Below are 15,604 nucleotides of genomic sequence, written 5' to 3'. Positions count from 1 at the left end.
GAATATAAAACACCTCAAATTATTGTAATATCTTGATGAAAAGGAAAAGTTCATCTCGTCCGATCCCTCTTAAACGGAGACAGTAAATTGACATGAAGTGTCAAGCGTGTAAAAGTCAAAGAGTCAAACCTGCGCCATAAGAGAGAGAATGTACTGCGGCCAGCATGAAAAACTACTCGCAGCAGATCACATTACCGGCCCCTTTTTCACTGAAATAAGCAGTGTAATTCATCCTGACCTTTTTAGATTACTATGAATGTGCTGCCTGTGTAATTTTAACTGAAGTCCTCAGCAGCTTTGCTGGTCTGGAAACACTGGCTGTGAAACCTGAGGAGGCGGCCGCTGATGGATCCGTGGGCTGAAGCCGCCAATACAGCAATGATACAATACCAAACAAATACTGAGGGACCGCCTGACATTCAAAGCTATTAACACACATCCAGGACCATCACTTTCATCATCATCATCATCACCTTCAGACTCCAGACGGATTCCTCCCCACTTCTACTGACGGCTAATAACAAAAGTAGAAGCCTATTTTAGCTGTGACAAGTGTTTCAGGATTAGAATTTCATTCCTAATGGCTTCTCTGGTAACGGTTTAATTCACTACCTATGCGATATCAATTCCATTATAATCTCATTAAGCTATTGCACACTGAGGTGATTTCGAATGAATGTGAAACAGCCAACCGTACGCTCCCCTCTAATTGAGCAATACTTTTTATTCATTTATATTGCACATTATTAAATTAATGAACTTAATGGACTTATTTTCTAAATTGCAAAGACCCCTGGCAACATGTTTTTAATTCCATTAGCAGTCATATTGAACAAAAAAAAAAAAAAAAAAAAAAAAAAGAGATACACAGAGGTGTGTGGGCAATTAGCCTACTGCTGCGACAGATCATCAGTGGCACAGTTTCCCTTCTCTCACCAGCAGGAGTTTGTCCATCTTGTCCTGGATCTCTGGTGACAGCACTCACCTTCACACACACACACGCACACACACACACACACTTCACAAATCCCATGTTTGACACTCACATAGTCCTTAGAAACAAGTATTTCTTGCACAAACTCTGAGATCTAACTGCGTTTTAACCACTAATGTGTCGCCCTTTGATATGAAGACACACTGTACACGACATGACAACAGATTTGAATATTGTATTGTAAGCCGAACTAAACATAACCTGAATAATATATGAAATAGATTTTTCTGAAATGAGATCTTTTCAGTAACCAGAGGCCGCCGCACAAAATTGCCCAGAAGATGAAAGCGACGGATCTGCATAACTGAACGGCCGATCGATACGTCTCAAACTAAAATGGCAAGTCTTGATAAGGTTATTGAATTTTGTGTTTTTAATTAAAAAGCATACTACTGCGTGTCTGAAATGCCCCACCGGTGATGAGAAGCGGAGAGCGTTGTCCTGGTTTATATGTTCATCACTATATGAAAAACAGCAGCCAGAGTGTGGGCACGTCATCAATCAGCGCGGCGGAGAAATTTATTTTCTGTTTGTCTCTGTTGTGTCTTGGGATTAAACTGTCACGGAAGCTCTCAAACCACAAACGATGACATTCAGATAGATATTACTTCTCATTACGTGCCATTCGTGAGCTCTAAAACCATCAGCAATATTTATTTTATGCTCACACGACATCATTTTCTATTTAATGTCTTCACTAAAGCAAAACAACTTTCAGCCCCTGTATTTATATTTTCCTCAGACGATGACGCACCAACACTAATGCACCCATGTGCTCATGGATTATGTAACATGTGAGACACTGCGTCCGTTTTGTTTAATGTAAACGTCCAGAAGTGGCACACTCTCGTCCTATATTCTAGTCATGAAAATGCATAATTTAAAAGAGCTGAGACCAAGCTGTTCCTCAGCGGTGCAGAGCGAGCGCTGCATCGTATCAGTGCGAACATCAGTGGATAGAAAACGCTGCTCCCCGGAGAGAGTGCCATTACATTCAATCGTCAACCGCTGGATAAAACTCATTTCACTCTGCACAGTGTCTGAATGGCTCTATACGTTCTGCAGAGGCCACGATGTGATAGCACAGCATGTCAGAACCACACTAAAGGGATTTTAAAGCAGGTTGGAGTGCTGCACAAAAGCCACCACACAAAGCCACAGAGCGCTGGAGCAGAACGGCGGAGGCCCTGCCGCCACAGCTGACCGTCCTCACACAGCCTGCAGGACCCCGAGTAAACAAACGGCACCGAGTCGCCGCATGTCGCGACGGCCGAGCCAAGTTGTTGACAACGAGATAATGTCAGCCTCTGTTTTTAGATGAACGAGAGCGTCTTTGGGTGAAGTGAGACTGTTTTTAAATATTCATCCATCGCCTCTATTTTGGCTCCAAAATCCATCTCCATGCACCTGATCTAAAAAAGACTCATCGAGAACGAACATCAACACTTTGTTTGTTTTTCTCTCGCTTCATTTGCAGGTTTATGGCTCAGTCAGTGCTTGTCTAACACAGGGAAGTCAAACATTATTATCAGGGTACGTTGGACTAATTAGAAGTGATTTTAGCTGTGAGAGGAGACGTCACCATATCCAATACTTCGGTACCAAGTCGATGCCAAAATTCTGAAAGTGTGACTCGTTTTTCACCCTGTGTTTCCGTCGGGGCTCGAGACTAACAGCATTAGTTCGTCCCAAACACATTTGTCTTTTGTCCCCTAGAAGATTTTTCCATTATAATGCAACACTGTCGAGGAGAGCTAGTTACCGTTAGCTGTTAGCACAGCACAGTCCTGCTTGGCTAAAAGACGAAGCTAACAGCTAATTGCTAATAGCTAACAGCTAATAGCTAATAGCTAATAGCTAACGTTACCAGAGCGAGGTTCAATTGAGTTACGTTATGATGCGTTCAAACTGAAATCAGTAAAAATGAGTAATGGGCGAACGTTAATAAAAACATTATTATGATGAGTTCAAATGTAATATAATAATATGTTTTTATGACCTGTTTAACTTCCCAACAAAGACCATGATGCAAACAGTAATAAAGGAGTGTATGTTGGAGTACATGGAATCTATTCTTTTGTTTTCGTTTATTGAGAATCGTGGATTTTCACTGGTATTGGTATCGACTCCTACATTTCTGTTATTGTGACATCCCTACCTGTGTGTATGTTCAACATACATTAATAGATTGTTAGCTTGTGAAGCCTGAAACGGTGTATGGCTCCCTTCACATTAAGGTGAATTGAAGTGTTTCTATTGAATTTTATTTAGACGTAGTTTCAAGTGAGCCGATAAACTAGACACTGGTGTCGTCCTTTCCCCCAAGTTGGAGAGCAGCTGTCACAAAATTACAACTAGGGTAACGTTAACCGTGTAACTCAGATGCAAGTAATGTGAAGTGAACGCAGCATATGTACCAATTAAATTAGACATTGTGTGCTTCAGCACTGTCAAAGACATCTAGCCGACTTTTCATGGGTTTTTCTGCACTGCGAGGAACAGCGGTGAGGTTTGGTGCATAAAGAGTCTATTGAGGCTTTAAAGGTTAAAACACAGAGAGAACAAAACAAAGCAAACACAAGCAGTTTCTGTTTGGATCGTATGGACACAATCCTGTTATCTTCTCACCTGAATCTATTTGTATATATACATATATATATATATAGTAGATATACTGTATATTTCAGGGATTATTCAACTGAGAATTATTTATCAGCAGGGGTTCAGTCATCTGTATGGACTGGCCCTTTGTACGCCGCTGAATATTTCTGTTTCTAGTTGAAGCTTAAACAGGAGCTTTGACCAGCTCATGGAAGCAGACCCCACTACCTACAATCATACTGCAGGTTATATAATGTTCATGAAAACTACATGAGAGAGAACTCCAACAGGAGTGTGCATGCATGTGTGGAACACACACACACACACACACACACACACACACACACACACACACACACACACACACACACACAGGCAGGCTGACACCGAGAGAGGCCTGACATGAGGTGAGATGAAGTAGCGGTTCTCATCATCCGCTGAGCCTGGCTGTGTCTGACCTGGAGGAGCGAGGTAGGCCCAGGGCATGGCCTTAGGACCTGGGCTGCCGGAGTGAGAGGGGCCTCCGCAGAGACTTATAAAGTCCCGGCCACAATTTACTGGGAAGGCTCAAATTGTGGTGTCCAGTGGCCACAGTGCCGCCCTGCTGTCAGCGCCACTCTTATTTGCTTCATTCCCTTTGACACTGCCTCTCGATTAGGGTCATAAATTCCATGAAATCGGTCAATAACCTATAACACTAATGTCACTCTCCTGCCATTAATTTTACAGCCTGTGTGCCACACTGTTTCTTAACCCCTTTTTACGTGACAGCGGGGTTTATACTCCCACGGATTGATTGAGAAGAGTATATAACAAGCTTTGAATGGAGCCTTTGCTACCGTAAAGATAAACAGATATATGAAGAACGCCGGTGGAAGAGTGGATATGAGGTGGGAGGTTACCACCTATACATGGATACAACTTTAACATACTGGAATCAGCTCGTCAAATCCACAACACGTGAAACCTTCTAATTGCACTGCAGAACGTAGAGTTTACGCCCCAAATTACCCAAAAATAAATGCAGACGACATGTTTTCAATGGCCTCATATCATATAAACCTTGTTTCTTAGAGTAATGGCTCTCCGTACGGACAATAACACATGCTAATATGTGGATATGTTTGTATAACAGGCCTGTAGGCGCTCGTTTTTCTATACCGTCATATGGTTTTAAAGGGACAGTGTGTAGGACTTGGCTGCACCGTACGGGGGTATCTTTCAGGACAACTTACAGAGCAGTGTGTATCTACAAAGGTTTTACTTTACGATCAAAACAACTCATTTTCACACTTTGCTAAATCATCCCGCCGGCCGGATTGGACCCTCTGGCGGGCCGGTTTTGGCCCGCGGGCCGCATGTTTGCACCCCTGCTCTAAGGTAACGAAAACACACAGATCCTTAGTTATGAATATTATATTTCTGCAAATAGACCCCCCCCCCTTACGACGACACACTGGCCCTTTAACAGTTTGTTAGAGAGAGATCATAACAACCACACAACACACTGCCGGCCATCTTTGCTTCTGAATTTTAAAGAGTGCGACTTGATGATTCTACTTGAGTAACTGAGTATAAAATAGTGGAAAGCACACAAATTACTTTTGTTGCTGTGAGAGAGAGGGCAGAAGTGGTTTTCTTATCATGCGTGGCAGGTTGCCAGTGGATATGTTGCTGCTGTTCTCACAGGGGCTTCTCCTCCAATCTTTCCCGTATGTGAGAGCTGACACTTCAGGGCATATCTATGGCACAGGCGTGTTAGCGATGCACACGCCTTCTGCTGCAACACTGCTGAGGAGGGGAGAAGGACTGCCATGAGAGACTTCTGGAGACACTGGCAGCGCAACAGGCCAAACTAAAGTTAAATAAATAAGTCTGCAAAAAATGATTACTGCAGAATGGCATTCGGCAGTGGAAAAGCTCACTGAGACAGATACTTCTGTTTAAGTACAATTTGAACTGGAAGAGGAGAGGAAAGGGAACTTCTGCAGAAGGAGTCAGTGCTGAGAGAAGCATTTCTTTCTGTGGATCAGCTAAAGGGCGACGTTTTTAGGCCAAAGCATCTTCTGCTCCTTCAAGGCTTAAACGACACATGCTGTGATCCTGAAACTTACTTGTTGTCCTACTGTCAATGCTCTAATGATGTCTTTGTCTATTTTTAGCTTTAAGATGCCATGGAATTTAGGGCAAAAACTTTGAACCTATGCTCCAGTTTCTGTGGATCATCATTTGTTGGAGAAGCCGTCATTTTTAATATTTAATTCTCCCAGTCGGTAAGATGTAAAGTGTCTGCTTGGCTTAAATGTAAAGCATTCTTCTGCAGAATCACACGTTCCTCCACGTGAGGTTCACTCATCCGCGTTTGTTCACTCAGTCACGAGTGAAAAGCAGACAATATCATCTTGTGTTTTGGCAAGTTGGCATGCGCTGGCAACTTTCCATCCTACTACTCCAGCGGCTCCTCGTTGTTTTTCTGTTCAATCTGCACTCCTCTACTCTCTCAAAGAGCGAGCGAGAGAGAGAGGAAACCCTTTAAACAACGCCGCTGCCGTTATTCATTAAATCGGATTTTTATTTGTGCCTCTTCTGGAATGGCTGGAGTTGAATTGACACGGAGCTTCGACAGTGGCGAGGCAAAATGGCCGCTCGTAGTAACAGCTCACAAGCCCCTGGACAACCTGAGGCATGGCCATCCAATCCCACATCATTAAGGCTAGAGTCCTTTATTGTGTTGGAGGCATTAAATGGTGCGCTGGCTATAGCCCTGAAGTCACACTCAGCGAGGAGAAAACAGCAGAAAAATAACGGCACAGCTGGATAATGACTTTTCCCTGGGAGGCTGACCATGTGTACAAAAGCGCTAATGATAGCAGGTGCAATAAGCGAGCGCAAGGCTTTTACTGCGTCCGGATCTATTTTCCTCTTCTAAACTCGCCAGTGATTTCCCCCGTGTAGGTGTCTTTCTGTAGTTTAAAAACACCCCCCCCTCTCCAGTCTCTGTCTCTCTCTCCTCCTGAATCTAATCTCTTTATCAGCTGTGCAGCTAATATCAAAGAGGACTGTGGTGTGAAAATCCTGCAAGTAAAACCTGCTGTCAGAGTCTAATCACAATTAGCTGGGCTCTAGACCCATTAGCCCCAAGGGGAAGAGACCCAAAGCTGACAGAATTATTGTTAAACCTACTGATTGCTAATGATCCCACAGAGCTCGGCGGGTGGGGCCTGCCTTTCCAAAACAAAATAAAATTGTACCTTATACCTTTTGTCTTTGGGGATCAATTTTCTACGTTGTTGGAATTACTCGGGAAAGAATTACAACTTACAACCGTATGAAGTTTCTTGAATCTCATCGGTATTAGTGGTTAAACAGAGAACACGTTTCCTGGATGTACCGCCTCCGCCGCTTCCTTTAGCTCGTCTTTGTAGCCGTTACATCAGCTCTGCTACAAAGGCTCGAGTGCCTTCCAGATTATAAAACATTAAGATAGAAATTAATGACGGATTGCAACAGCCGTTACTGAAACTTAAAAGAAAAGGAGGGCAACAACTCGCAGACAAAACAACAGCACGTGACACCCCAGAGTGAAGCACCTGCAGTATAAGCCTTTCAAAGAAGCGCCTCACATTTGATGTTAAGCCCCCAAACTGCTCTGGCTGTCGGAGGACTCGCCGGGAGATAGAAATGTCTAAAGTTATTACAGCAGTCAGGTAAAGTGTGTGGCAACGCCGTCCTGTAATGGGGGTGGAGAGCCGGCCAGCAGCAGCTAATGAAGGCGTCTCGGGGAGTACTAAAGAGTATACGTGACACTACTCCTGATTCGCCCGTCTGAGGACACAGATCAATTAATACATTAACAAACGATCGCAAGCACTTCATCTTGCAATATGAAACCAGCGGCCTGGACTCGCTGCCCTCCCGCCCAGAATGGCTGATCAGCCCTGCCTCCATACACAGTCCGCCATGAATCTCAACAGCCTCCGCCGGTTCGTCTGCAAACCCCTCTGTGTGGGTTTGTAATGTCTCACCAGAGGCTGGGAGCATATGCATGCATTGTAACCACAACAAATGCTGTACATTCCATATATGCACCGTGTGCAATAAAGAAGAGAGAGAAGAGCTTCCAGCTATTCTTCATCTTCTAAGAAAATCTAACCTACTGATACAATTTGCAATATAATGCACCGAATATGACCAAATCACAACAGCTTTGATTGAACGTCTGCCTAAAGGGAATTCGCTCTTACTAATGACCACAGCTCGAAAGCCTCAAACCGGCTCCTTCCTGCTTTTTAAACGACTGCTTGTGGACGTCTCTGCCGTTTTTGTTGCGGATAAAAACAAAGCATTAATGCAGGCCAAACTCACCATGTGAGCAGCCTGCGGCACACTTCACTGCATTGGTTGGGGAAGTCTAACGTAAACCATTGCTCCTTGCCATGCCATATATATCCAGTCTCCCCATTACCACCATCTCTACTCGACAGCGAGGGCCCTGCACTGCTAAATTATTCATCACACTGAGGGGAGGACAGAAGCATGCATGGTTTCTCCACTCCATGCCTCTTCCCTTTTTCTCTCTGTCTCTAATGCAAAGAAACAGCCGGGTGGAGAGAATGATATACGGGCCGTCTCTCCATCACTGTGTGGCCATCGCAGGAGATGTCGCCTCCACTTCCTCCAATTACCATCGTGGAGTTGGGCTTGGGTTTGGGCTGCGCGCTGTGGCAGACCAGACGGTCGCTGGCTTGCCCGCCATGCATATGGGGAAGAAAAAAAGGTGGGTGGCACCCAGGGGCCCCATGCATAACCTGGGACGTCTTTGTATACACATTCATCTATATCAGTGGGCAACGGGGAAATGTAAGCCAAAGGTAATTGCCCTGGATAAGAACATCTGCTTGGTGAATAAATATTCTAATGAGGGGAGCTCGCAGGTTCCCCAGACTGATGCACGGCTGACAGGCCTCCGGAGGGACCGCAGGTAATGCTCACCACCTGCAGTTCAAAGAGGAGGCGGTCCCACCCTCCTCTCGCAGATAAACGCTGGCCGGCTCACGCACGCACACAGCCATGGGTGGCAAACCATTGATCATGCACTGCTTGTGATGTTACTGTTCTCTGGAATGACAAGTGCAATTCAATACTCCCGCAGTTTCACTTCTCGCGTCACGCAGCGAATGTTCTGCTGAGTAGATGTTAGTGTGAGAAGGTGAGAAGACTCTGCTGCTCTACTTCCTGTAGTTTAGTGTTAAACTGGAACTGTAATATTTTACTTGCTATTTAGCGGCTTAGCAGTCAGAGACGCACGTCACTGCTTCTGTAATTACATCAGGACACAAACACACCTTTATTTCATCTGTTTGCAGATTTCTTCTCAGGTTAATCGTTAAATTGAGGAGAAAGATCCATCGTAATTTCCCAGAACCCACTGCTTTGCTTTCAAATTGCTTTTTGTGTTAAATATTAAAAAAACTTTATTGTCCATATTGTGGAAAACACGAGACAATTGTTTTGGACAATCAGCGGCAGTCCAAAACCTAAACACGTTAAATCTACAGTTAATTTAGTATATATATATATATATATATATATATATATATATATATATCTATATATATACTAAATTAACTGTAATAATGTAATGTAATAATATACATAAAGGAAGCAAATCCTCATATTTAGATAATTGGAACCAGAGAATATTTGGCGTTTTGTCTCATCCTCTGAATTTAAACGAGATCTGCCATCACATGTCAGGGCTGCAACTAAAAATAATGTTCATCGTCTGTTAATGTGAACTTTAATTGTCTGATACTAAATAATAATTTTGGAAACAAATCATCGCGTCGTCCGAGGTGGTTTCTTCAAATCACTCGCTTTGTCCATAAAAACATGAAGATAGTAAAAGTGAGAAAAGCAGATCCTCACATTTAAAAACTGTTGCTTTATAAATCACGTAAACAATTAATTTATTACCTAATTGATATAGTATATATATATATATATATATATATATATATATATATATATATATATATATAGTATATCAAGTGTAAAAACTGAGTGAATATTTCCTTTAGTCCAACCTGCACGCAACATGTACAACATATTCACCACTTTGTCTTTTTAGATCAAAACTTCTCCATAAAAACTGAATATTTGTCTTTTGTGATCCTCCAGAAATCAGGAATAAATTCAAAATACATAATTATAGATTTTGGAGTTATAGATTAAAATGCAGTTGAAGTGAAAGTAGTAAAAAATGTGTGTGTAACTTCTATTCAGCCCAATATTCCAGAACACACAGATGCATTAAACACGAGGCCCACTGTCAGCACCATGTGTGTGTGAGCTCATCGGCCGCAGAGAATCAGTGTGTGCAGGTGGAAACACACGAGCTGCATCCTCACACACACCTACAGGCCCGAACACTGGACCAGCACCGACACCCAGAAGGAATATTCAGGAAGGTGTGTGAGGCCTCACGAGAACCCTGCACGCTGGATTATTTGCTTTCAGTTATGACAGGATTGGGTAATGCTACACCGTCCTGTCACTTCCACTTGGAAACAAAAAGAAAACTTTTCTTGTGGTTCAGATGTGAGCTCATTTACCCACTTAGAGTAACTTTGGCCCCAAAACATCCTCTCTCTCCAGAAACCGGAGCTCTGGATCAATATCATCGCTGCTTCATTCATCGCATGCTTAACATGCTTTTGTTTTTCATGTTTTGCTCTCAAATCCAAGAAATAAAATAAAAATGTGGTTCCAGTATTAAGTCGTTTGTAATGAAGTCATCCAGGTAAAATAACTTTCCCCCCCCCCCAAAAAAAAAGATGCTTTCTCCCCGGAAATGTGAACTCACGATCAATAGCTTCACACACACACACACACACTCACACACAGTCTGCAGGAGAGACACATCTGTAAGTGAATTACAGCTCAAACTGTTTACAGTGGCGAAGCTGGAAATATGTGGTGCATTGGAGAATAATTTCATTAACTTTGCATTTCTGCGAAGGTACAAAACACAAGTTAGCAAAACAGTGGAGGATTAAAAAATGATGCATTAGTGAGGAATAAACGTGGAGTGGAGACGCTAAAGCAGCGAGTGCTGGGCGGCTGCTGCTGTGGTGAGAATACAAACCACTGAGGAGACAAAACCAATCTGACTAATCACACATGATCTCAAACAGAATTAATCAGCAGCTCTGGTTAACAATCTGTAATCATCCTCATTCTGCACTTAATGCTGCTTCATTTGTGAAAAGACAGAAATAGGAGTGTGTCTGACTTGATATGTGGGCAACGCAGACAACAACACCACACAACGCATTTTAACCACGAGGAAAGCGTGTCCCCAAAAGACCCAGAGCAGTTTGTTCTGAGACGACGGCGCTAAATGGGAGATACAGTTTGAAATGGCAGATATGCTACACGCCGGGTAGTTTGACTGTCAGTGGAAGTTGAAGAACAATACTTGTAAAGGTATAAGTGTGGCTAATAATCGCTCTCCATCCTCTCCTTTAAAGGCTGAATACATCCGGCACGTACGCGCAGGCCTCTGTAGCATCTGTCTGCAGCATCAATAAAACACATAGATACATCAGCTCTCACACACACACACACACACACACACACACACACACACACAAACACACGCAGGGTTAAAACACATACGCCACACACGTCACACACACCAACTCTCTGCCCATGCTGGAGCAGTGTGAGCGCTAAAGACATCACTCTGTGCTCCGGTACTCACCCAAAAGTACATCATCATGGCAGAAGCAGGACAGGTGTGGGCGGGCGGGCGGAGGAGAGCAGGGCCGAGCGGTGGGACCGGTCCAGCCAGTGTGTCAGGAGGAGTCCGAGCGTTTGGACTGAGCTTTACTGCTCCCTGTTCCACTGAGGCAGCCCTCCCTCTCAACTGTTCAAAAGGGCTTGACTTGAGGTCTCCCCTCCTTCTTCTTCTTTCGCTCTACAAGCAGATTGTTCTTCAGTTAATTTTTTTAAAGTCCCCTTCCTTCTCTTTCTTCTCTGCCAACAGGAAAGAGCAGGAAAAAACAGCAGGGAAGGAAAGGAGAGCTGGGGAGGTGTTGTCTTTTTCTTTTGACACTCTTCCACTCCACTTGCCTCTCCACACCACTCACTTCGAGACTCTCTCTCTCTCTCTCTCTCTCTCTCTCTCGCTCTCTCTCTCTCTCTCTCTCTCTCTCTCTCTCTCTCTCTCTCTCTCCTCTCTCTCTCTCTCTCTCTCTCTCTCTCTCTCTCTCTCTCTCTCTCTCTCTCTCTCTCTCTCTCCCTCCTGTGCCGTTTCTTATTGGTGAATGTGAAATCAGTCGGTACGGCGCCGAGGCTCAACTAGAGCAGCAGCAGCCTGCGCTTGACAGCTGCCTCCAGCGTTCCTCCACCGGAGCCGTGTTGCTCTGCATAGAGGAGTGCGCCGAACAAACCAGGATCCTGCAGACGGTACTGTAAAATTCAGCGTCCCGGGGAGGGGGGGAGGAAGGGGGGAGCCAGGAAGCTGGGAGTCGTGGTGGAAAGCTCTGCGGGGAGGAGGAGGGGGAGGGGGGGGGGAGAAGGGAGGGAAGGAGTGTGTTGATGATGATGCTGGTGATACTGGAAGACTAACAGATTGCTCCTCTTTCTTCTTCTCACTGTCTGTGACTGAGATGTTGCACTGAAGTTGTGGCAGTTTTAGTTCATTGAAGAGAAGAAGGCAATACTGAGGGGGGGGGGGGGCTCAGAGAAAACCTTAAAGTATGCCACAGGCAAGTGGGAGACACTATTTTCTACTTGTTTTCTGCTTTCTGTTGCTGAGCTTTACGTGTGTCGCTGCATTTTATTTATTTTTTTACCAGAGCAAGCAACCAAAGTCACGTGTTGGTAAAATACATCTTTCTGTGGCAGATCAGAGGCCAGATGAAGTTGGTGTGAAACACCGTTGTGTGCCAAGCTATATTACATTACATGCTTTAGAGTGTTTTCCATCTGGCGGCTGTAAAAGGGGGAGGGGAAAACGGGAGGAGGGAGGGAGGGAGGGAGGGAGAGAGAGGGGGGGGGGGGAGGCTTGGCTATCTTCTAGACAGCACTGTAACAATGAGCCTGCCTCAGCAATTTTCAAAACATATCATCAATACACGACTGGGAGCGTGCGCGTTTAAATATTAACCCTGTGGCGGCAGGGGCGGGCTGCGGGGAGCTCCGGCGGTTTTGCGGCAACCTCTAGTGCCGGATCATCCGATAAAAGAGGTCCTGGGGCAGGAGATAATTTGCTGTAGGATCCTAAAGAACATTTGCCAGCTATAGAGAACATCGGCGTAATGAACAGATACATTCAGGTTATGTTACCCGTCAGTAATTGCCACATAAGGAGGCTGAGTTAAATTTGCAGCTGGCTTTGAGCGAGTGTATACACAAGGGGCCTCATTCGTATGGCGTAACTGTCATCTTGAATTTATCACCACGTTTATTTTCCCACCTCCTTCGTGAACGCTGGAATATGAAAGGCAGCCAAAGAATCACAATTAGTGATTTTGCAAATATGATGTTTTTTTTTTTTTTAGAAGAACGGTTTATTTTCAGAAGTGAGCTGCACTTCTGATAAATCAAGACAAGCTTCATATAATTCTCAGGCTTTCCCTCTCGATCACATCACAACCCAGCCTTTTCCATTACTCTGCACACACACACACACACACACACACACACACACACACACACACACACACACACACACACACACACACACACACACACAATCTCCTGGTTGTGGCATCACCGTGCACATGCAAGTCCTCCATATCTTTGTACATGTCCACCAGAACCCAATGGATTTACATTAGCAATCACAGAGTGGGTAACCGCCCCACTCCTACATCAATCTCTGATGGGAAATAAAAATGAAATGCACTTCTCAGGCAACCCGGATTAAGGATCACGCTTTTATCAAATACTGAAGTCTATTTCAAGTCCTGCTCATAAACAACTGAGGGGAGAGAGAGGGAGGGAAAGGGTGGAGGCAAAGAGAGACCTGAGGGGAAGGGGTGTAGACGGAGAGCAGGAGGTTTGAAGCTAAGGGCACTTGGGGTTGGAGGGATTAGGGGAAAAGGTAGAAAATAAGAATCGCAGGGCATTTTAGCATCGTATAATCCCCACTTCTCCTTTCTACACATCTCCTTCAATTACAGATGGAAAATGCAATTTGGGTTAAGATGGCGTTGCTCGGGGAGCAGACCTGGTCTTCCCCGCTTCCTGTCTCCCTCCCGAGCTGCGTTCCTCCCATGCTCACCAAGGATGCGAGTGGCTCTCCCGACCATTTAGATTTCCCACCATAGTCTAGACACTCCCCGGAGACTCCGCCATCCATTATAAAGATAGAGCTTTCAAAGAGAGGAGGAAGTGAAGGCCTCACACAGAGCGCGTTCTGCCTAAAATGTCCGTCTGTCTCCCGCCTTCACCGGCATCGAGATCTGCTGTCTTAATATTTCATGATGATCTCACCTCCCGTTCTGTAGTGCGCCGCTACTTCTGCAGAGCCTCAGACTACACTCACGTCTCCGCCATCAGAAAGACCAGAGGAGACAACGAGCCACACTCCCCCCCCCCCCCGCCTACACGAGTTCTCGCTCGCGAACGCCATAAAAATCCCAGTGGAGTTCTGGGCTATAGTTCTGGCTGTGTCGACCTTTCGTCCTCATTCATCAAACGCCGTGCCCTGCACTGTCGGGTCCCAGCTGGTGCGAGGCCCGGGCGGTGAGAGACGGCGCTCCATCCTGAGTCTCACAGGTTACGTCCCTCTAATCACACACTTCACTTTATGGAGTGACCCGTTTTACTACTCGCTGACAAGGATCCTCAGCTATGCTCCTTTTATCTGCCTTCATCAGCTCCACAGGTAGGTATTGACATTTCTATACTAAACGCAGCACATCATGAAAGTGCGGCTGTGCACAGCGGTGCTGTTACGCAACACTGCTCTGAAGAGTTGTAAGCTTTCCCTCTCTGGCCCTCCACAAACATCCCCACGCACCATCTTTGTGGTGATTAAGTTGTACACTTCTAAATATTGCTTTTCAATTTACTTTTGCTGGTGTGGTGACAGGAAGTGGTACTGGTTGCATTCAGCTCAAAATGGTCACAGGAGCTGGATTCTGGATCGTACGCGGAGGTTTCTCACATTAAAAATAAATTCATACGCAGTTTAGCACATAATGTGAAAGCAAAGTCTTGCAGGGAATTCATTTCTACATTTCTTTTGATATAATAAAAGGTTTAGAGTGTAGAAAGTTCTTCTGGCTATAAAGTAGCGAGGATGCTATCGGCACGCTAGCGGTTAGCAAGCTAGCTGCCAGCGATCCAGACTGAAGCTTTGCTACCTTACACACTGCTGCACAATCATGTGGGTGCAGCTCACATTAAGCAGTGTGCTGCTGAACTACACCTTCTCCCTTTGGGGCTCTTCATAGCTGTTCAACTCCTGATTCGCTCGCTGCTGAGATTACTTCAAATCTGTAAACTCGCCTGCCGGTGATATCAACTCGCGCACACGCTGGACGCTGGTTCATGCACCAGTGCCAGCACTTTGGCGAGTTGTAGTTTGGTTGATTGTTAAACTGTTGAGTGTTATTGTTATGTCTGCTGTTTTAAACACTTGTTCTCCCATGATGCAACACACATGTTAGAGAAGTCACTGGCTAATTCTAGTCTTGAATGAACCATTTTAAAAGGGCACATCCTGTTAGTGTGGCGTGCACTCTTCTGGCCTAAAACGCCCACAACTGTAGAAAATGAAATCTCTAAAGTAGATTTATTTAGAGGTCTTGACCTGGTAATTACGAAGGCAACATACGACTTTACATTCCTGGCACTGTATGAAGTGTGAATGGTTGTCTGTCTATGAAAATGTTAGACAGTCAGACTGGCTTCTAGCCCAATGCATGCTGGGATGGCATGCACGGGATAGATTATAGGTGCATGGGGTTTAAAGGGGACATATTATGATCT

General features: G+C 44.8%; 1 protein-coding gene across 8 annotated transcripts in view; it reads right to left on the bottom strand.

Annotated features, from left to right (window-relative positions):
• LOC115011626 (RNA binding protein fox-1 homolog 3-like) overlaps window positions 1-15,604 on the bottom strand; it is a 332,138-nt gene that overhangs the window by 99,130 nt on the left and 217,404 nt on the right. For 6 of the 8 annotated variants that reach the window (XM_029436774.1, XM_029436770.1, XM_029436772.1 and 3 more), the window contains one exon: window positions 11,361-11,576. The exons of the other annotated variants lie outside the window; for them this stretch is intronic. In XM_029436774.1, the coding sequence (XP_029292634.1) occupies window positions 11,361-11,576 (216 nt within the window). The remainder of the gene's footprint in view (window positions 1-11,360; window positions 11,577-15,604) is intronic. 8 annotated transcript variants of the gene reach the window in all.

This window comes from Cottoperca gobio, chromosome 8 (assembly GCF_900634415.1).
Source record: "Cottoperca gobio chromosome 8, fCotGob3.1, whole genome shotgun sequence".
Taxonomy (NCBI): Eukaryota; Metazoa; Chordata; class Actinopteri; order Perciformes; family Bovichtidae; genus Cottoperca; species Cottoperca gobio.
This window is presented reverse-complemented; position numbering and strand designations above follow the sequence as displayed.